At 34.6% G+C, this 24333-nt stretch overlaps 1 protein-coding gene across 1 annotated transcript in view; it reads right to left on the bottom strand.

Annotated features, from left to right (window-relative positions):
* Nucleotides 1–15673, bottom strand: part of LOC110033173 — a 118122-nt gene extending 102449 nt beyond the window's left edge. The window contains exon 1 of the mRNA XM_020737076.1: nt 15311–15673. Within this exon, the coding sequence (XP_020592735.1) occupies nt 15311–15673 (363 nt within the window). The remainder of the gene's footprint in view (nt 1–15310) is intronic.
* Between the last annotated feature and the right edge of the window lie 8660 nt (nt 15674–24333).

Below are 24333 nucleotides of genomic sequence, written 5' to 3' on the forward strand. Positions count from 1 at the left end.
TAAGTTTACCACAACTTAGTGAACAATTACAATCTTATTATGCATTAAATTAATATGCAAATGTTATAAATGAATGTCCAAAAGAAATGTGAATAAATTAATCAAACTGTAAACTTTCATTTTAAATTAATCATTCATATTTAATTTAAGTCATTTATCTTTTTAACTTTTTTCTTTTCTTTTAATGAGTCATATCAGAATCACCATCATATTTGAAGGTATCCTAAAAAAATTTGTACTTATATGTACACTCAAAATCTTGCACCCAAAGGTACGTCTTTACCATTTTCTTTTTCTTTTCAATGCACAGTTAAAATAGCATCCTTAGCTGGTAACATAAAGGGGTAAATCTCGTTTGACTTAAGCCTTTACTTCTTATCATTTAATATCAAGTTAAAATCATTTAAACGTAATTTCACATTTCAATTCTTTTTTTCCATTTGTGATATATCTTCCAAACATTCAAAATGCAAATCATAAAAGAAATCTAATTTTAAATTAATATTGTAAGTTCATTTTTACCAATGTTATAAAAATCATTTATCTCTAAAATACAACTTTTAAATAAATTATTAATTTAATAATAAAATAAGAAAGCAATTACTCACATGAAATTTGAATGTCTTCCTCTTCCCCTTGAATTCCCTTTTACAATTGATCTTGATTAAGACTTTATCCTTCTGCTTATAATTTTTAATTAACATTTTAATAAGAATTTTGATGTTAAATTGAAGCATTTCCTTAATAAGTAATTAAAGCAAACCTTGACCCAATTTACCTTAATTGGAATGCTAGGGTTAAAAACGAACCCGCCTCCTTTTTTCCTTTAATTCGAACGCTTATTCAAATTTAATCACTGATGTTCATTAATAATGTTTAAAAGTCAATTTTAATAACATCTAGTTAAATAAATAAAATTTCTTATATTAAAAAACACAACATTGCTTAATCCATAGCTCGGCTCTCCCTTCACTCACACACGACCCCTCTTCCCACATAAAATCCTTCCTCCGCATGTGAGGCTCAGTTTCTTCTCCCGCAAGAACCCAAAAGCTTCTCTCCTTCCTTCAAGCTCAACTCGATTACGTCATTGCAAGTGAAGCAACGATGCTTCGACTCTTCTTTGGCTTCAACAAAGATAACGCAGCGTCACCTAAACCCGCGCCTCTCCTTCCTCCACAAGCGGCTCGACCTGACCTTCCGCAAGCACAGAAGAACAGATTGTCCACCACTCTGCTTCATTCACGCACGACAACGACACTAGGGCCTCATTTCTCCTTCTTCTTAACTCTTCTTCTCTTAGGGCAATGATTTTTTTTCCATTTCCCCTTCTCAATCTCATTTTCTTCTCTCGTGTTCTCATTCTCTTTGTTTCGTTGCTTTGAAAGAGGATATACGGCTCTTAAGTCAAAGTTTAAGAGACGCTTGTCCTCGCTACTCATTATTATTATTACAGTTACAATCACTACTAACTATAAACAAAAATATAATGAATGATTTTAATGAATTACATCGATTTTCAAATTGGATGTAGCTCGAGAATGCTAAAGTGTTGCCTGCCAGCTGTAGTTTATTTCTACCTGATTCTAAGAGTTAGTCAAGATCTTTAGCCAGCCAATGGTTACCAGTTTACTTATTAGCAGTAGAGTGCATGAAATAAATTGACCTCATCTGAAATATCTAAAGATTTTCATAATGTGTACTAAAGCTACAAGCAAATAAATTGAATCGACAAACTCCAAGCAATCCATCAAAAACAACATAATTAGCACCATCCCAATTGATTGAGCTAGGCAGGCTTTATGAAGCTTCAGACTCATTCACGCAGATGTAAATTTGAACTATTTTTTCATGAGAATTGGAAGGAAAATAAAAGTCAAATCAGAGGTATGACGAAGGTGAGTTGAAAGTACTCAAGGGAATGATCACCATATATTTTTCTATTTCAAAGGCACCTTAGTCCATACTCAAAACTAGAGTAAAACAGTGAGATATTTGCCCTCCAGTTTAAATACATCATAATAATAGGTTTTAGTTTCGATAATAAATCAAGTCATTTTGGCATTACTCCTAAAATAAAAGAGACCAATCCAGATGAGATCCAATGAAGATATATTATTTGCTCGAAGGATTTTAGTTAATGCAATGGAGAAAGGGTGGAAGACAACAAAGCCATGCACCAACAAGATTGACTATGTTTATTGTGATCCAAAAAAAAATGTAAAAAAACAATCGACATGAACAGAATTAAATAGAAACATAAAATAGCACGATTGAATTGCAATATTAAAAATTTTATTATTCTTGATTCAGACGTATCTAGTCTAGAAGGCTCTTAAGAAATTTTATGAATTTAATCTTAAATTAAAAATAAATATAACAAAAGCTATAGTTGCAAAATTTGCAAATTAAATTTCGTTAGAATACAGAGGGCAACCAAGAAAAAATAGGAAAGGAGATTTAAGAGAGAATTAAGTTGTACTAAAATCACTCCACAAAATAATGCCGTTATTTAAAGGGTCAATCATCTTTCATTGAGAAAATTAAAGAGATTTCTTATTTGCAAAGGATGGTTATCCATAATTCAAATGTTTATTGGATATCTAGGATAAAGTTTCACAAATTTGTGCATTTAGCTAGGTTGTAGAAAGATATGAATTGGAAGCTATTTCAAGAAATGGGAGGTTTTAGGATGTAAAAATGCAAGTCAAAATTTTTAAATTACTTTATCTAATGCGGAAGCGTGAGTGTCTCAGAGCGAGGGGATCGTGCAATCCCATGTCTGTGCAAGTCAGGCAGCCAATTCCTGTGAATGAAGTAGAACCGAACCAGACAACATTCATTTTTTTCCAACTTCTTCTCTAATCATTTCCCTTATATATGGGTTGTATTAGGATTTGGATCAGTAGTTTCTTTGCGTTTTTGTTCAGGACAGTCGCCGGCATATTAGTTTTTCCCTTCTAGAATTGTATCCAAGGGACAAGTGGTACTCTGGCTATATCTAGCTCTCGCGGTAGTTATTATCCTCATCTATCCTTCTCTACATCCTTCCTTTGCTAACTCTATCCTCCCTCCATGTTGCAGTCACCCAGACAACCCACCACAGTTTTCCTGCAATCCTATCGCCGCCCTACAGCCAGCCACGTTCTCCCTCCCAGTTGCCACCCTGCTCCAGCCTCCCTGTTGCAGTCCTCCTCCCAACCTATTGTCATCCCGCCATAGCCAAGATTTCAGTTTCAGCCTCCTAGCCGCGGCCTTCCTCCCATCTTGTTCCATCCCACCACAACCAAATCCCACCATCCAACTGCAGTCTTCTAACGCCCCTCCGTCTCATATAGTCCATCACCATCCTTTTGGAAGACATCCCTAGTAGCATTTATGTCGTGTTTGTTGTTATTTATATTTTCATTTGAGTGATTGTATTTCTTTATTTTGAATTCAACAATAACATTTGATTTTCCTATTGTGGTTTGGGTAAACGCCTGGATTTAGTGTCAGAGCCAGGTCAGCGCTAATCGAGCCAGGTCAGCACTAATCATACCCTAGGGTTACCAAAATCCACCACTACATACCCCAAACTCCACCCAAAAACTCTTCCCTTTCCTGATTTTTAAAATCAGCCGCCCAAATTTTTTTTTCCCACCAAAAATGACACCCATATACCCTTTTTCACCTCCCCAAACACGCCATCAAGGAGACAATTGTCGAAAACCTAATCAGGAGAGAATGAAAAAATATCGTTTATGAGAAATCCGCAAAGAGATGCCTAGAAAGTTTCTATGAAAATTACACAGCGGAAAATCATCCAACTGTAACAGAAGTTTATCACCTTGGAGATGAGACAATCCGGAAGATTTACCCATATCCACAACGGTGATTTATCATATTGAAAAGATTGAGTGAATCTCTTTCAAAAAGTAGTTTCCAGTGATGAGAACCAACAACCCGGATATTTGGCATGGAATATCAGATGAGAAGTCAGAGTTTTGGAGTACAATGTGTCTTGCCAAATTTTGATGGCCACATGGATCCAAACGCGATCATCGAGTGGCTTCAGGCAGTGAAAAATGTCTTAGAGTACATGTCGGCACTATTTTAGTTGAGGAGTTGACCGTTGGATGTTGTCGGCCGCCAGAATCGAAAATCTCATCGCCCACTTCGGAATGACATTTTAATTTACATATAGATTTAAGTTTAAGAAAATATGAAATCAAACTAATCCTATATTTTTCATAGTTTAAATGAAAGAGCATTGTACTTCAAACTCTATATATATCCCGAAGGATAAACACAAGACTTGAGGATGAGGCTCGATCAAATAAATTAAGAAATATATGACATCCGTTTGGTCTGCAAAACTGTTTTATTTGCCGACAAATTCCCCTATTTAATACGAAGAATTAAATAGGGTTCATATTAAGCTGGGTTCGGACAAGCTTCCTATAAGGGCTATCAAAAGGACAGGACTTTTCAACGAAATCGGACAAAGAAGTGTGAAATGGGAATAGCTCAAATTTAGAACATTTTATTTTTGGAATCCAAAAGAGGAAGAACTAAGGGATGTCATGGATCCGAAGGAGAACCTCGGTAACTTCCCAGTCTGTCATATTGTTTGGTTTCAATTTTGAGGAAAAATTTATCTGAGTGTTTCATCCTGCCAATGTTATTAATTTAGAGTTTACATTTGTGTGAAACAATCACACAAATAGCCTGGAAGATGTGTGGATTTGGGTCGTGACGAACAATAACCTCGGAATCCTAAGACGAGTTAGGATTTATATTGTACAGCAGAGTTGTACAAAGGCCTAAAGACGAGGTGAGGATTTATGTCGCATAAGCAGACAACCTCAAAATCCTATGGCTTGTTGTTTTAGTTCTAAATAAGGAAATTGATTTAGCTGATGGGACCTGTTTTGCTGTTGAAGATGACTGTGTAGCCCACCATACTAGCTCCAAGTTTCTTGTCGTGGTGAGTTTAAGTTTTCTAGGGTGTCAAGTTATTATGGCAAATCAGGTGGCTCACGGTCCTATGATTTTAGTTCTTTAAATATTATGGGGCATGTTAAAGTTGATTAGAGCGATACCGATTATGATCCTACGGTTCCCTCATTTTAGTACCACTATTTTCTATCGGATTCATTTAATCCAAATGAATTTACAAAACTCAACTTATTGAGTTCTATACTTTCATTTAGATCATGGAAAGCCTTGTTAGCAACCGTAGGTTACCTCCTCTGAGGGATTCTCAATAATCCGATAGAGTGCAATTGTGGTTTTGTGATGTTTGTGATTAAATTTTGAGTTTTCTTATATTTTGAATGTTGTGGAGATGATTTTTATCTTGGTTGATTTTAGTTTTGGTTTTGATTTTGTGACTATCTTAGCAGTTTTGGTTTTCATGCAGGATGACATCATTGTTTAACATGCAACTCGTATTCTGGTTATACATGCAGATGAGTAAGTACATTAGCGTACTAAAAAGTACGGGAAACCAAAAATGCAAGTAAATAAATCACAATAAAAGCGTATCTGAATGGTCTTCTCGTCATCTCCAACTGAAACTCAAAATGTATGTAAGGGCAATTTATATAAAGCGAAAAAAATAATGTTCATAGATTATATCTTAGTAAGTCCTTAATGGTTTGATTAAGGATGATTTTATTAAGCAAAACATATCAAGTTTAGTAGACCTCCAAGGCATCCAACAGGTCAGGAGAAAAAGGCAGGTCCATGCTTCCCTCTCACCGCCTACTGAAAAGTCTTGAGCTCATTTAAACTTATTATGTTGCTTAATAATTCATCCTGTTGTTTAATAATCCATCCTGTAAATATTTCTAGTTTTCAATGAACAGTGATGTTTCAAATATCCCTAAGAGTAGGGTGATTATCATTTATCCTTCAATTCAAGAATTATGCAAATGAAGACCCTTAAAGGAGCAATTTAGTGTTATTGAAACACTTAGCCAATTTTAGCTTTGATTTGGGCTTGTAGTGTCCAATTTCTAGTTACAATCACTTTTCTAATCCTCATTTAATCAAATTTGATTTAGCTCAGGTCACTACTAAGCACTTATAATTCTGGTGGATGTCTTAGTTATTTTGAAAAAGATTAAATTTTAAGGGATAATAATTTATCATCAAAACATTTGATGTCACTTGAACACCAGATAGGGGCATTAAATTAGTGAGTTATTAACACCCAAAACTATAACCATAAGTCTAGGATCATTTAATTTGGTAGACTCCCAAATTTTAATCGTCTAGAAAATTTCAAATTTATCTTTTAATTGGAAAAAGTAAGATTGATTTCTACCAATTAATATCTTATGTTTCAATCATCCAAATGTGTTAATTAAAATCAAAAGTTGCCAACTTCCCTTTCTTGAATTAAGGCTAAATTTCTAAAATTACTTTTTTGCCCCTAAGGCTCTATCACTTCATAATTCATCAAATTTAATTCAAATGATTTTACAATTTTCATACCACCTTACTCATGGGTCAATTAAGACATCAGAGGAGAAAATATGATTTTTTTTTCAAATTTTTATTTATTTTATATATTTATTTACATGCAAGAATGGGATTTTTCAAAGAAAAATTCATATATTGACCAAGGCAAAGCCTAATCACTTGAAATTTTTACTGGATGTAGACTTAGACCAGAGAAACACTTGGGCAAAATTTCATAATTTTTTTGACTTTTATTTGAATTATTAAAATTATTTTAAGGTCTAGAGTATTAATTAATTATAAAATATTTTACAATAACAACAACAACAACAAAGCCTTAATCCCACTACGTGGGCTCGGCTACATGAATCTTTTTTCTCCATTGCGTCCTATTTAGTGTCATGTTTTCATTTACTTCTACTAAATTAAGATCATTTTTAATACAATAAGCCCAAGTCTTCCTAGGTCTACCTCTGTCTTTCTTAACACTAATCGATATTAAAACATCTACTCTCCTAATCGGATCATCTAATGGTCAACGTTTAAATTATAAAATATTTTAAATGATGAAAATTATGTTTTATATTTTTATTAAATCTCTCTAAGGCCAAGAAACCCAGAGTAGCAAATTTTACATTTTTTTTATTTTTCTTTGAATTATTAGAATTTTATTAAGTGAAAGATTAAGAAAAATTCATTTTTAGCCTTTAAAAATTATTTTAAGCTTTAAAATTCAATATCTTCACTTAGAAAATTAGGAAAAATATTTCAATTGTTCCTAAGTGCTTAGGAAACAATTTAGAACATTTTCATAAATTTTATTAATTTTGTGATTTTTATTAATTTTTAATTATTTAAATATTAAAATAGGCTTCAAAAATAAAGTTTTTATTTTATTTACAATTTTATTTTTAAAAAATTCCTCTGATTATAGAGAACTCCCAAAACCAATTTTTATAATTTTTTTAGTTATATTAAAATTATTAAAAATTATTTTAGTGTTAAAAATATCATTTAACTTAGAAAACCAAGTTAAGTTATCAAATGAGCACCAAATATTTTGAAAATTTTATGGGGAGTTCTCTGAACTTTAAATCACAATGTAGAATCAAATCAAGTCATTTAGATGTTTATTTTTCGCAAATTAATTTTCTTTGTGTTTTAGAGTTTTGTGAAATTTAAATATGTTCTTAATGACTTGGCATATGAAAAATTTTCGAAAGGATTCTCTGGTCACAATAAACCTTCCAAAATTTCTTTGGATTTGTCTAAGCAACATGCTAATTCTTATGATTAATTTATGCAAATAATATACATAAACTTGAAAAACATGGATCTCTATCTAGAAGTCTTCTCTGACCTTGGAAAAATCAGAGAATATCCCCCAAGACAGAGGCAACAACACGTCAAAATATCAAGTCATGGTGAAATATCTACATGCATGGAGAGTTAAAATACTCAAATCAGTATTTAATTAATTAAAAATAAAATATTCATCAGATAAACTTCAAATCATTTTCACATTGTTCTCCTCTGTTCATTGAGCACTAGAATATTTTTATTTTATTTTTGTGATTTTTCTACACCAAGATATGAATTTTTGAAGATAGGAAGCATTTTCTGAATTATTTAATTCCCTATTTTTCTCCTTAAACATGCGGCGCCGCGTCATCCTCGGCATCTCTGAAGCTCCACGTGGCGTCTTCTGATTCGGCACCGCCATCTGAGTCAACCCGCGCTTTATGGACCACGCTCCCATCCGGCGCAATCAGAGCCTTCTATTTCATACACGCGCGATCCAACGGCTGTGGGTCATCATCCCCAAATAGGCTAACCCGAGACCGTCCACATTCGGTTCACACTATAACCTTAAGATCTCCCTCTAGACTCAACCAAATCTCCTCGGGTTTGATCCTATGGACTCGTCTTAAGTTCTTGTCTAAGTGAGACAAACACATCCATATGGTAAACATGCCATTAAATCAACTCTAATCAAATGGAGAATGAAAATAGGCTCGGGAAGAGGGGAAGTTTAATACTTTTACTCTGAGAAGAGAAGCTTCAATCAGAGGTGTTCATCACATTCATGGAGGTCTAAGGAGGCTAGGGATTGAGCCTCTGTCCGTGATGAAAGGTTTAAACCCAAATTCGATCAAGGCCGAATTTGGGTGTTGAGCAAAGTCTAGTATAGAGGCTCTCTGTGAGGGGGTTTGATGGGGCTTTGTCTTCTTTCACTGTGGTGAAGGTGTGGGTGAGTTTAATTTGATTTTTGTGCACTGTGGAGGTGTGGAGAGTTATGTCCTATCTCTGGCAAGGATTTGACCTCACAAATTGAACTCCGACAAGGGGAATTCGGGCAAGAAAGTGTTTGGGTTGCACTGAGGAGGTCTCAAAGAGGTTATGGGAGCAATTTAGAGGGGTCTTCTTGAGAAAATTTCAGCACACCCTCCATGACCATGGAGGTGAAGCTTTTATAAAAAAAGGCTTAGGGAAGCTCTGTGGGCCAATGTATGGGTCAAAAGTGTTGCTTATGTGTGGGGCATAGAGGCTCTAAATTTCAAATGGGATGACGCGGTTTGATTTGTTTTTGGTGGCTCATGGTTTTAGCTCCTCCGGCGACTAGGCTGTCCTGCAAGGCTAGGGGAGGTGGCCAGAAGGTCAGTGAACCAGGGGAATAGCAAAAATCCTTTAGACTTAAGCAAATTTGGAAGAAAATCCCTTGATTTAGGGAACCTTTGGTCTTTGGCTCATTTGGGTAGTTCCATAGGGTTTAGCCTGGTCAATAAGGTCAAAAATTTAGCTGTAGAGGTCTTGCCTTGACCAATTTGACATGGGTCCTTAGGAGGAGCTTAGTGGTTGTGGAGTCACAAATTTGGTGACTTGAGGGTGGTTAGGCCAATTTTTGTGTATAGTTTCAATTTGGATCCAAATGGCTAAAAGTTGGGTTTGGGTTAAGCTAGCCATGACTTTGAGCCCAAATGATTGATCAATATTGTGTAGATGATTGTAATGAAGATTTTTGTTGAAGGATTTAAATGATTTTGAGTTCAATTAAGGTTCAATTTGAAGGATTTTGGAAATTTGATCACTTTGGGCATGTTAGGCTAGACTTGAGTCTAAATTGGTTAAGCTTGGGCTAAGTCCAAATTGATTGTTGAAAATGGTCAATAAGAATGTCATGAAGATAAGTCCAAATTGATTATTGAAAATGGTCAATATGAATGTCATGAAGAGTTTTCAACATAAAATGGGTGCCAATTTCAGGGCCAAGGCATTCAATTTGGTGAAATTTGGAGACAGCCAATTTGGGGATTCTTGGACTTGGGTCAAAATTTAATGAAATTGAGACCTCACCAAGGCCAATTGAAGGTCAAATTTGATGTGTAGGAATATCATGAAGAGTTTTCAACATAAATTGTGGCAAATTGAGTAGGTTATTAGGTTCAATTTTGTGGGATTAAGTCATGTAGCCAAAATTGGGGGTTTGACTTAGATCAAAATTGTGCTCAAACCATGGGTCAATTAAGCTTGAATTTAGTTTAAATTGGTCATATGGAAGGTGAATTTGAGTTTAGGATTGAAATTGGGGAAAATTGGGACCAAATTGATGGACATTTGAGGTAAATTTAGGGAATTGTATCTTTAAAGGCAATTTAGGAGTTTTGGTCAAAATGATCAAATTGGTCAAATTGGGTCCAATTGAGGGGTCCAAATGGGTTTTGGAAACATTTTGAGTGATTTTGGAAGTTTTGGGAAATTTTGGGGTGCTAAGGGTATTTTTGTAATTTTGGTAATTTTGGGTGTATTTTGGTAAATTTGGCATTTTTTGGTAGTTTTGAGTAATTTGGGCACTTTCAAAAAGTTTGAACAGATTTTTGAACAAGTTTGGATATTTTGGGTGAATTTGAGAATTTTGAAAATTTTGACCAAATTTAGGGCTCCACAGGTATCTAGATAATTTAGGGGATTTTAGGACAATAGGCCAATTTGAATATTTTGGGTAGTATTGAGAAGCTAACCACCATAAATGAGCTATGGACCAATAGAAACCCCATTTGGATCCTTTATATACTAGTCTTAACTAAACCCTAGCCTAGGGCTAGCGGATTTAGGGGACCATCTACATGAGTCTCTCAAAGGATTAAGAGATCAAAGTCAAGAAATTTTGGGTAAAAATTTGGGTTTAGGGTTGTCAGTGATTGTGAGTGAGAGTGAGTGCGAGTGAGTGCCTTAACTCCAGACAAACACCCAGAGTCAACCCTAAGAGCAAGCAGTCCTATGGAAACTCATCTTGAGCTCCTCCATAATGACCCCACCAACTAAGTGCTAAAGGTTAGGACAAATATGTGGAACTTCTTTCAAGTTGAGTCAGGAATAGGGTAGAATTTCTAATGGTAAGGGTTCCTTTTCTAGTTTTCTAGGAATAGTCAATAGGAAAGTCCTATGGCTAAACCTTAGGCTACCAAAAAAAACTAAACCTCAACCAAAAGTGAGGTCAACAGTACATATATGCCCCACCCTACATAATGGTAAAACTAACTACCACCAATTTAAAAAGAGTGTGTCGTTACAGTGGGAGAATTTAAAGTACTTATGTTAGCAAAGAAAGAAAAATAAAATCACTACATATTCTAGGATGAAACAAGAGATGCAGCACAAGTACCTACCGATTTATTACAAACAGGGCATATTCTTAAGGCAACACATCTTATAGGCAAAAGTTTAATTGCAAAATCAAGCAGTAAAAGTACACCCAGTCAAGCATCCAAGCTGATGCCGCCTGAAAAGAAATAAATTTAAAGTGGAGAACAAGTGGACCGAACCAGTATTCTCTATTCTGTCATAACCAACAATTTTGGGCACAGGGCATCAAATTGCCCAAACAAGAGAAATATCTATTTCACCGAAGTAGTTGAAGAATGGATGAGAATAAAATAGATACTTAAGAAGGTGAAAACCCAAAGGAGTACCAAATTCCAGCTGATGAGGAAAAGACACGTCATTTAAGCTGACCCAATGAGAGAGTCCAACAAGAGTAACATTGCTTGTCCTACAGGGTCATGAGTTCAAGAAACAGACACCAAACACATAACCCCAGATAAAAAAATTGCAGAATTTTCAGATATATAGTCTACCTCATAAGTTGCCCCTATTAAGAGAGATCCAACATGACAGAGATGAGAAGTTTTTGAGCTACTTATGAAAAACCGTATAGAGTATTTGGGTATTAAATTGAGTTCATTAGTGAAACCACCAACAACTAGTCAGACAGAGGGGATGAAAACAGCTTTGGAAATTGCCTTAGGAGCTTTATGAAAAAAAACATCATACAATGATATCTCGGTTCTTCCAGAGAAGAAGAATGAACCCCTCATAAGTGGTTACTATTGAAAGTTGTCCAGCATGTTATATATTTCATTCCAGAGTTAGTTCGTCAAAATGAATTTGTTTATTGGATGTGACAAGCCATGTACTAGGAGTGGAAGAGGCAAATTATGGATTTAATAGCTCAAGAGTTACTTCGTGAGAATGTACACCTAATGCAACTCCAACGCAGGCATTTTGGAATGACAACATCTGCAGGATTAAATTATCAGACAGTTACAGTAGCTCCACCACCTTCAACGTGGCTAACCTAATGCCAAACTATGAGAAGATAGAAGCTTCGATATATCCCTGGAAGACTGATGCAGAAGATTGAGCGATGCAAGAACGAATGAGAACTCGCAATCTAGTGTCTGCACAGGTTCGGCCACCGAATCCTGCAATCGGAGCAGAATCATACCAAACGACGTTTCTTTTATTTTATTTTCAATTTTCAACACATTTTCTTTCATCATTCATTCGTTTATAGTCATTTCCTATATACGTGTTGTGTTAGGGTCTGTTAGCATTTTCATTGGAAACATCATCAGTGTCTCGGGTTTTCTTTTTTAGGATTTTATCCAAGGGTCGAGTGGTACTTCGATAGTATCCAGCCCCCGCGTTAGTGGTTGTCCTCATATATTCTTCTCTACATCCTTTCCTTCGTTGTTATCATCCTCCCTCCTTATTGTAGCCACCCGACAGTCCACTATAGTTGTCTTCTTGTGGTCCTATCACTTCCCTACAATCAGCCACCTTCCCCTTCCTAGTTGTCAACCTCCTTGCGGTAGTCCTCCTCCCAGCCTACTACCATCCCACAGTAGCCAAGCCTTCAGCTTCCCTGCCACGGCCTTCCTCCTATCCTGTTGCCATCTCCCGTAGCCAACTCCACCATCCAGCCATCCAACCACAACAATCCAACACCCCTCCATCCTGCATAGCCCATCACCACCTCTTTAGGATAAATCCTAGTTGTGTTTGTATCGTGTTTATTATTATTTTTATTTTTATTTAAGAGATTGTATTTCCATATTTTGAATTCAGCAATAATATTTGGTTTTCCTATCTTTGTTTGGGTTAACTCCAATATTATTATCCTCTCTCTCTCTCTAGCATGCGACAAGGAGGCCTTAACCTAGTCTCTCTCCATCTCACTCACTTTGGCACATAGTCCAAGGCCAAAAAGCTTTAAGATGGATTCAAAGGAGTAAAGTTGTCAACTCATCCTCTCTGTACTCGAAGGTAGATTGAGAGATTAACCTAATTCCCATGCAGTCCTTATTTCTTTACTTAGATATTTCCTACTAGTTCTATAAGTCTTCTGCACCCTAATTCCAGATCAATTTGTGTTAGAACATAGTTCAAACCAAAAAGAATTCCATCATGACTAGTGTGAATTAAGGGGAATCCAAGAAAATTCTATGGAGACAATAACTCATTAATCAAGAAAAGATGTATAAGTGATCGTTGAAGGAACTTTAATAACCTTTCTCCAACTTTAAAAAGCACATCCAACCAAATTGCAAGTCTGATGGCTATCAGAATAGCTACTTTTCAAAATTTTATCATAAAATTGGTACCGCAAAAGATCGTTGAAGGAATGATCGTTGAAGGAACTTTAATAATCTTTCTCCAACTTTAAAAAGCATATCCAACCAAATTGCAAGTCTGATGCCAATCAGAATAGCTGCTTTTCAAAATTTTATCATAAAATTGGTACCGCAAACACAACATGAAGAGGATGAGAGCCAACCTTAAAAAAACATAATCAAAAAGGCAATAAAAAGTATTTGTTGATCTACTGATTGGAATGTCCACAAAGGAGTTCAAAGATCATGTGACAGCCTAAGGCAGCATGAATAAAACTCAAAAGGAAAACAGAGAATGCCAGGTGAATATCAAAGAAAGTAAAACATGATGTTAGGAGAGGTTTCATGGATTCAAAGGAGGCAGCAAGCTTTTATAATGATGTTTCAAAGGAGACGAAAAAAGGTAAACTCTTTGTGATAGTAGATAGCGCCTGGTTCAGAGTGAACCATGGTGTGAATATCAAAGGTGGTTAATCATGATATTATTCTGATGGGTTCAAAAAAAAAACAGCTGGTTTTATGAATATGCTTCAAATTATAAGAAAAGGATATTTTTTATAGCACATAGCTTCTACTTCATTCAAAATTAATCAATCTATGATTAATCGAAGTATGCCAAATTCAACAGGCAATGCAGTGTCATGCAAGTAAGTTATACCCAAAAATATTATGCAGACAAGCTCTGCCTAAGAAAAATATACAAATAGTTTTCATCATTAAAAGGATCATCAAAAGAGATGATCACATAAAATGGAAACAATTTAGCCTGGATAAATAACAATCATGTTTTTCATGTAACTAAGTTTACCATCATTAGAAAAGTGTTGATCCTCTTTTTAAGTAATCAAATTTTTGTGATCAAATACTTTTCGTGAAGCTATCCAGGAGGATTTCAAAAAAAATTGCAACCTTAAACTAGATAAACTTGAAGGATAAATTTGCAAATACAATTTGCATACTTTTCGTGAAGCTATGATCCAGGAGGCTTTCAAGAAAATTTGCAACCTTAAACTAGATAAACTTGAAGGATAAATTTGCAAATACAATTTGAGGAGGCACTAAAATTACAAAATTACAATTTAAAATTCAAAGAAACAGATGCAGCCAAGAAGAAAAAGAGATAGACTCAAGAGGAGAGCAACAAGAAACAAACCTAAAAACACTCCACAAAATTATACTCATTACTTGATGGAAATTTCCAATTTGTGAGTGGCGGTCAACATATCTTAAATGTTTATTAAGATATTTAAAATAAAGTTTTCTTTAAGCTCTGCCCTTTTCTTTAAGCAGCATTTATTTAGACTAACCATAGATATGAATTTCATCAATTTTTATAAATAGCAAGCTTCTATAATATTAAAAATTAAGATGAAGCATCCAACTTATTTTCTTTAAGCTCTGCCCTCTTCGCTCCACTAATTGGCCAAGGAGGTCTTAACCCAGTCTCCTTCTTTGACATGTCGTCCAAGGCCATAAAACACTAGGGTATGGGTTTCAAGTTGCAAACCACTAGCTCATTCTCTATTCTTTGGTATATTAGGAGATTAAGGGGCTGCTTGATAACAGTTTTGAGGCAGGATTTAAGACGGATTTAACTTAAATCCTGCCAAAGAGCCAAAATAGAAAGTTAAAGCCAGTTTCTCACAATTTTGCCTTACATTCCAGATTTAGTAAATCCAAGTTCTGGCTACATTTAAGTTAAATCCGTAAGTCTCATGAATTCTTCATAACTGCTCCCATTGACACTTCTCCACCCTTTAAAGTTGCCATTTTTGCAGATTGGCAGGATTTAGGTTAAATTCTGCTCAAGTTCTGCTACCATACAGCCCTTAAAAGGTTAAACACGTCTACCATCCCGAAATTGAAATAGATTCCAGCGAGAAGAGAAAATAGAAAAAGCTACTTACTATGGTGGCTATTCGTTTGTTGCAGGTAAAAAGGACCCTGCCACAATCATCGAGCACAAATCCTGCAGGCGGCTTAGGGACGGGAGAGGGATGTCTGCTTTGTCGACCAGCAGCCGGAGACTTCAAGTGGAAGGCGGCTTCATCGCCAACAAGATACGGCTTTTCTGGCCCTTTCCGCTTCCCTGACTTCTTCTTCACAGGCTTATCTGCTTCCTTAGCAGCGAAGATTCTAGAGAAGCACCGGCTTCTCTTCACATAAAAGTCCGACAGGACTAGGGTTGGAGATGTGGCCCGGAAGGCGGAGGGACAACGAAGATTCTGCTGCGGCCAGCGAGAAGAGCAGGAGGGTGCGTAGACGCTCATTAGTTGCATATTACTGAAGCAAAGTTCACATGGTAGAGAAGCTAACAGGGTTAAATGCCCTAATTTGAAAGGGGAATTCACTGGAATGAGTAGAGTAGCGAGCGCCGAAGTTCATGCTGTTTATTGATAAAGAAAATGGAACGCTGCTTAAAATGTACCTGTCCTCTTTTTTTGGGATAGGATTTTTCATGTGCTCCTTCGGCCAGGGGTTTCATTGCAGAGTGTACATACTAATTCAAATTCAATATCAAATTCAGTTTGATATTTGACCCGTTATAAGTAGGTCTACTAAAACAGCTCTTAGATTTTGTTGGTTGATTTTGTCAATATCAATGCATGTGATGTGTTTGTTAAGCACACCATACATATTGGGGTCCATTTGTTGACCTCATTTTTTGTGAGAATTAAGACTTAGGATCTAGTCATAGATCTTTCCTTATAACTATCATAGAAGTCTAGTAATAGAATTCACCCCCATAGAAACTCCAGTTACTGCTTGATTCTTTTTGTGAAGTTCACATAGATGGTCTCAAGCCCTCAATTCCTATTTGAGACGGGTAGGACAAACATGTGAAGTCTCAAAAAATGAGTTCTCATATGATCAACTGGTTTTATGTCATCCCTAGGTGGCTTGGTCATGCACACACTCACCTGAATACCCCTTTCCAAAATTCACTCTAAACCATTCAAAATTACCTGATTTTTCAACCCAAAATCAAATTCAACCCTGCCAAATTCAAAGCCACATCAATTTACATTAAATTCCACACAAACCCAATATTGCCAAATCATACTTCAATTTCCCACATGACAACCACTAAAAAAAACTCACCAAACCATCAATTGTGTTGTGCTATGAGCCTGTAAGTTGAATTGAAGTGGAAAAGGGTCTAGGATAGATTTGGATTCGATTTGGGGTAGACTCAACCACAATAACACCACTTCAATGTCACAATAACACCACAAAACTGCAGATAAACCTCCCATTAACACCATAAATTACCCAAATAACACTTGTAATAATATCGCCTCCACATCGTCATTGTAATACCTATACTACTAGAATGTTGTTGCGCAATCCACTCATTTTTTTTTTAATTCCTCATCAATAATACCAATGTACGACTAAAATAATCCTATTGATAACTCCCCTCACTTTAAAACTATAGTAACACTGGAATACCACCAAAATAATACCATCGATAACACCCCTCACCTCGAAATTGCGGTAACATCAGAATACTACCGAAATAACACTACTAATAACACTACACCTGTTGTGTCGCACAACTCCTCCCAATAACACCAGTTCACCGTGTAATATACCCATAGTAACGCCCGCTTTTCCATTTTCTCACCAAAACTACCGAGGAATTGTCGTGTTTTCATGGCAATAACACCACCCGTTGTTCCTAAGCCCATAATACGTCAATAACATGTCAAATAACACCATTAATAACACCATTGCCACAGCTTAATCCTGATACTACTCCAATAAAACCACAATAATAACATGTAATACCACCTGATTGATGTAAAATCCTAAAATTCTCCTCATAAAAATGCTTAGAACATGCAAACCTCGTACAAGTTAACTTTCTCAAAATGGAAAAAGATGGGACCTCTTCCAAAGGTACTTAACCCCACTCATGACTTACTTTAATCTAAAAGTGAAACTATGAAAAGACTAAACCATAAGCTTCCCCATGGTGGTCAGTGACTTGGAAACACCCAAACCCATTTTTATTGATCTAGCCTTGGTAAAACACAAGATGGTCTAAAACCCTTTCCATTAAAAGTCAAAACCCTTGGATACTTGACACAACACAATGGATTTAACAATCCTACATCCCTACATCTCCTCAACACGAAATTAACCTTTGCACCTTTTCCAACCACCACCTTCGCTATTAAAAATGGCCACCTTCATGGCCAAGAAAGGGGAAAGTACACCAAACCTTGGGAAAACTTTGTCAAATTACATCCAAACCTTCTCACATCTTCCCTAAGCCCATTCCAAGCATCCTTATCCACTATATCCCACCAAAAAAACCCTTAATTTTGAAGCTAAAAAATTAGGCCATTTTTTGGCCATCCTGAAAATTCCATCAAAACTCAAAATAAATTATTCCAAACCTTTCCCATAGCCTAAAAACTCATTTTCAACCAAATGCCCCTTGTCACAAGCCCTCCAACCTAGTCTTCGACCACATCCAAACAACCTTTTGGTTGATTTCAAACTTGGAGATGTTCTCAGAGCAAGCCAACACTTGAAGGAGGTTTGTGGGACTCAAGCGAAGCTTCTCAACCAACCCAATTGATGCATCACCTCTTGGGTAAAATTATAGCTTGAAAACCCTTCATTTTTCTTCAGTTTTGGTTTTTTATGAAGAAAATGAAGAGTTATGTCCACCTAGCTGTATAAATGTGACCTCCTCACTTAGATGTAGGTGTAGGAATAAACCGCGCTTAATTTCATTAACACTCAAGAGAGATCTTAGCCTTTTAGTGTGGATGGTCCTAGAGCAAGGGTTCGTTCGGGATGATGCACAAATGTCATCCATTCGCGCGTGTATAAAGTGAATGGCGGAGATCAAGTCAGACAACAAATTAGAGCATGAACAGCAGGCTGACAGAGCGGCCGCATGGAAAGCACGACCAATAGGAGCCCCCCGCGGTTTTGAGAAGGCAATGTGGTGCTAGTCTGCTGTTATCCCGATAGTATTATGGTTTTATTTTCATTTTATTTTGCTTTTATATTAGTGTTATTGTGGTGTTATATAAGCCATAATATCGCAGAAACACGTAGTAATGACTTGGAATGTGCAGCAAAGGAGGTGGCGACGCGTGTGGAGTTCGGATCTATCAAGGATGAGGTGGCACTGATGTGTTTAAGTTAGAAAATAGGGCATTTTTTGATTTAATTAAATATAGAAACTTCCAAAAATCATATCTTGATATAGAAAAATCATAAAAAAAACCTTGTGCTCACTGAATAGAGGAGAATATTACGAACAAAAAATTTAAAACATTTATTTAATATTTAATTTTAAATTAATTTAAAACCTCATAGCATAATTGAATCATATAAATTTAAATATTGTTCTTCATGACTTGAAATTTTGTGGGCTTATTCATGATGTGATTAGAGTGGTGCTCAGATTTTTCCAAAGTTATGGGACACCTCTAACTTCAAAAGCCCTAAATTTTTATTATGTTTTTCTTTGTCCACTTAAATTTTTATAAAAATTAAAAATAAATTAAAAAAATAGAAAATCACTTTTGATGTGTTCTCTGAAGTCAGAGGAGTCAAGGAAAAATAAACTTATATTTTAAAACAAGAAAATATTTTCTATTTATTTTTCTTTTCAAAAATCAATTAAAAATTATAAAAATTAAAATATATTTCAAAAAGTCACCAAAATTGCTCTAATTGATCCTTTCACTTTGGGGGAACATTATAATTTTTTTATTAAAATAGAACAAATTTTGAAAAGTTAAATCAATTAACATTAGAAATTCACAGTTAGGGTATTTTAGGGATTTCACACCTCAACCCTAATTTGTTTAACATTTAGGATAAACTAAAGGGAGGGACATTAAATAATGATAAATAATTCTCTTAAATGATTGAAACCTAAGGGTAATTGGGTAGCAACTCATTCACAACAAATTTTATAAAAGGTTAAAATTGTAATTATTTGAATTGGGTTGCTCAAAATCACTCTCTAGACATCCTTGCTAGATTTTGGATATTTAATAGGATATTTGAGTTTACTATGATTTGCTGAAGAAAATCATCCTTAAATATAAGAACACACTAAGACATGATTCAAGACCCTTTAAATTGAATCACATCAATGAAAAACCCTGTCCCAACTTAATTTATAGTAAAACTCAATGATTAGGGGTATGAGTTGTGTATATGGTATTTAGACCCTTGTGGGCAACTAGGGATATTTAAAATGTCACATATGGTTCATCAAGCTGTTGCAAGTTAGAGGGTTTTTGTAATAAGAGTGAAGACAAAAAAGGCATCGAGGTATGTGAGGATTATTGCATATCCTGACTTGAGAGTCAAGGATTGGCATTACTGCTTCCTAACATTTAGTAAGAAGTTAGGTAGTTGGTAGTCCTAACTCATTGTCGATCTCAATTTCAAAAATATGATTCAATTTAGTCTATATATAATTTTGATTAGAAAAATAATATTTTAGTTTTGAAAACTATGACACCGAACGAATCCCTTATATATAACAGTTTAAGTAATTGAGCACAACACCACAAGTGATACACCATTCTGAGGGATAGACATACTACTTGAGAGCGGGCTCGATTATATAAACTAGATAAGTTTTAAAATCCATTTGTTCTGTGAACCTTTATGTGTGACAGACAAATTTCCCCTACATAATATAAAGATTAGTAGGGTTTATTTTATATGGGTTCCAACTTCCGTTTAGAGGAAATCCCCAATAGTTAATTACATCTCAAATGACCCAAGTTACTTAAGAAAAATCTCGATTAGGATCAGTGGTTGCGTCTTCAAGAATTCAACATTTAAGATTTCAAGGATTGACATAGAAAGAAATTAGGAAAGGATCAAATAGGAGCAATTGTTTTAAGAGTCCAAAGGATGGAAGAGTATGGGATGTCATAGATCATGAGGAGAATCTCGATGACTTCTCAAACTATCCGATTGTTTAACTTCATGATTTGAAGTGTTGTCATTTAAATGTTCACTCTTGTTAATTTTATTATTTAGGGCTTACACTCGCATAATCTCCAATTAGGAAAGTAACTCAAGAAGATAAGAGGGTTTATGTCATACCAGATGACAACCTCAGAACCTAACCTGACCCGCAATTACACAATTTTTTAAGTCCTGGAAGATGGTCAAAAGCTTAACCCAATTTATATTAAGCAGCTAGAGAGCAAAATCAAATATTTTGTAAAGTTAATAAAATGGTTCACACACTAGGGGTACTATGCAAGTATATGTACTGTTTCAAGTAATATAGGGCTCTAATGGAGTCTTAAGTATTGATCCAACAAAGATTGGCAAAACTCTTATTGGTTGACTTTAGTAAAATCCTCTTTAAAGTGCAGTTAACTTATTTAGGAAATGATGAAAACTTTTTGTGTATTAACTAATCTTATATAATTTATTATAGAATTTAAAATGAATATAAAGTATGTTAAACAAATGCAGAATATAAATGTAGGACAATTTAAAAAGGCTAAAATGTAAAGTTACCACTAAGCAATTCTAAACTAAAGATGTATAGGAGAGTTCAAGTTGTATAAAATATCATTCCCCTTGCAATGAGTTTATAATCAGTGTAGGAATCAAGTAATTTTAAATATAATTAATGTAGTGTGCCAATAGGAGCATACATATTCCTTACCCTCTCTCAAGTGCATAAAGAACATTGGCTAATCCAGAGTTAAATCCCTAAACCCATGGGTAGGTAGTGAAGATACTAGTTGTCACTCTAGAGTTCCCACCTACCTTTCATCTAAAGGCTAACATTGCGCTTTAGGTTCTAAACATCTAAATCAAATTGGAAATTGTAGTCCGTCACTCTAAAATCTATAATTTATGTCCATTGATACACCTAAAATATATAGTATTTTTGTACACATTTTATATCTATTTTTTGAGATATTGTGCTTAATGAAAAGTATTTGTTTGTTTTTCTTTCAAGTACAATCAAATGGATGAGAGATAGTAAAAGGAGTGAAAAAAGATCAAATTTGGAGCAAAAATGAACTGAGGCACTTAGGCGCCCAGCACTGGCGTTTACGCGCCAGTTATTCAGAGAGAGCCGCGTTTAAGCGCCAGGTACCCTGCGTGTAGTAGTTATTTGATGATTCAATGAATTTGGACGACTTTTTGAAGAGGTGCTTGAAGCAACTCTTTGTAAAAACATGGGAAATAGTTCATGAACCTGAAAATTCATTCAATTGACTTTTGAAAGGAGGTAACTTCTAGAAGATTCATTGAATGGAGACATATTTTAAAAAGACACCAAGACACCTCTTGGACTTTTATAAAAGAAGACTTGGATCATCAAAAGAGAGGGGACATTTCCACATCTAAAAGCCATCATTCATCCTAGTAACCGCCACCGCCGCTGCTTTTAGTTTGTATTGTGAGTGAAAGAGAGGATTCAAAAGAACTTCAAGATATTTTGTGAAGAGGATTTGAGATAAATGTTTATCTTTCTGATTATATTTGGTTTTAATTTAGATTTTTTGTTTATGTGAATGATTTCTACTTTGAAACTCAAGTGTGGTTGTGTTTCTCCATGAATTTTGAGTAGTTTTCTTTATCTTTCTCCTTAAAATGATAAGTGATTAAGTATTGAAACGAAGTTGTGTAAAAAATTGGACTTCAATGTTGGAAGAAGTTGTGATCGTTTGAAACATTGTACTTCATTGACTCCTTGATTTGGACAATTAAGATGTTAATACATGTTGTGAGAACATGTAAGATCCGAGATAGTGTTGTCTTAGTCAACAAATGGTAAGAATCACATTTAATTTCATGGATGAGAATGTAGTTTATGGGGTTGAGTGTAAATAAATAGGAAAATAAACTATTAAGGAAAATAAACTGTTAAGGGTGTAGAATTAGAGGACTTTAGAGTGACAAGCTAAAGCCCCCAATTTAATTTATACTTTTAAGTTTTGATACGAGATGTTAGCCCCCAGGTGGAGGGAGAAGAGGGAACTCTAGAGTGAGAGCTAGTATCTTCCTTACCTAATCGGTCTTCAAAATTATTCAAACTATAGATTAGTCAATGTTCTTTATAGCTGCTCTAGTAAGGTTAAATAATATTATTGCTTCTATTTGGCACAACATAATTAGAATACTTCCACAACAAATTTTCTATACTTGTCATTAATTCATGATAAGGAAAAGATATTCTATTTATATTGCCTTCATCTTGCTAATATTTAGTTAAATCGGTTAATTGCTTACTTTATTTTCAATTATCCAAAAAAATTACAAAAAGAATCGAATTTTCATTCATATTATAACATCTCGAGTTTAAGTAAGAATATTTTGCTAAGTAGAATTTGTTATTTAATTTCTTCTGTTTTGTAGAGTGCATATTATTAAGTTTTTCCTATGGGTTCGATATTTGAGGCTTAATAAAAAAGTCTTATATTAATTGATAAAAATATGTATACATGCATAGTATCCCATATTTAAATATTATAATTTAAATACATATTTAAATATTATAATTTTATTCTTATTTGTTTCATAGTGAAGAACTCACTTAGCTTGTGTTTGAGATCAAGTTCTCAGTGTCGTTGCAAAGTAAGAATTATTATTAAGGAAATTAAGCATATAATCACATACATCGTAATAAACATCTATATCAAAAGTCAGGATCAAGTTTATAGCGTTGTTGCCGAGGAAAATTACAAAATTTTCAAAAGAAGTTTTTAGAAAGAAAATTTCTATTTTTTATAAAGTCTTTTTAAACTTTAAGATTTGTTATAGGAATATTGTAGTGTTGTTTTTATATAAAATTCTTGTTTGTGTATTTTTTATTTTATTTTATTTTATTTTATGTGTTTCATAGTAATGTATGTGTAGTTCAAGTTCCGTAGGACTTGTGTCTTACGATTCTAAATTAGAAAGAACTATTAGAAAAATTAAAATATTAAAAATTACTAAAAGTTTTCAAGAAATGACAAATCAAAATAATCAAAATGATGAACTATTTAGACCTTTAAGAGATTATGAAAACCCTATGGTGGATGAACTTCATTATAGTATTCAAAAACCTGTTGTAGTGGCTAATTCATTTGAGCTTAAACCCACTATTATCCAAATAGTATCAAATAATCAGTTTTGGGGATCACCAACTGAAGATCCAAATTTAGATCTTGCCAATTTTTAGAATGATGTGCTATATTTAAATATGATGGTGTATCAGATGTCTATAAAACTTAGATTATTTCCTTTCTCACTGAGGGATAAGGCTAAGATATGTTTACATTTGTTATCATCTGGATCTATCAGAACTTGGGGTGATTTAGCGTAGAAATTCCTTGCTAAATTTTTTCTATATCAAAAACTGCGAAGCTTAGAAATGATATTACATCCTTTTGCCCGTTTGAAGGGGAATCTATTTATGAAGCATGAGAATGATTTAAAGAACTCTTAAGAAAGTGTCTACACCATGCTATAATAGATTGGTTAATAATTCAAACCTTTTTACAATGGATTAGTTGGATCTCTTAGATCTATTATTGATGCCGTTGGTGGTGTTCATTGATGTCAAAACCATTTAATGATGCTTATGCTTTAATTGAAGAGATGACTACAAATAATTTTCAGTGGCCTTCTGAAAGGGTAAATCTTAATAAAGTAGTCAATATTCACGAAACTAATGCTTTTGTAATGTTAGCAAATCAAGTTGCTGCAATTTTTAAGAAGTTAGACCAATTTGGAATGAATTTTTCTGAATCAATTGTAATGATTGAAAAGAATTCATTAGGTCAAATGGTAGATTCTCAAGCATCATTATAATCTTTGAATGTCATAAACAACAAGCAGAATAACCCATATTTAAACTATTATAACCCAAATTGGAAGAACCATCCCAACTTTAACTGGAATAATACATCGGGTGGTA

Source organism: Phalaenopsis equestris, unplaced genomic scaffold (assembly GCF_001263595.1).
Source record: "Phalaenopsis equestris unplaced genomic scaffold, ASM126359v1 Scaffold001107, whole genome shotgun sequence".
In the NCBI taxonomy this organism is placed as follows: domain Eukaryota; kingdom Viridiplantae; phylum Streptophyta; class Magnoliopsida; order Asparagales; family Orchidaceae; genus Phalaenopsis; species Phalaenopsis equestris.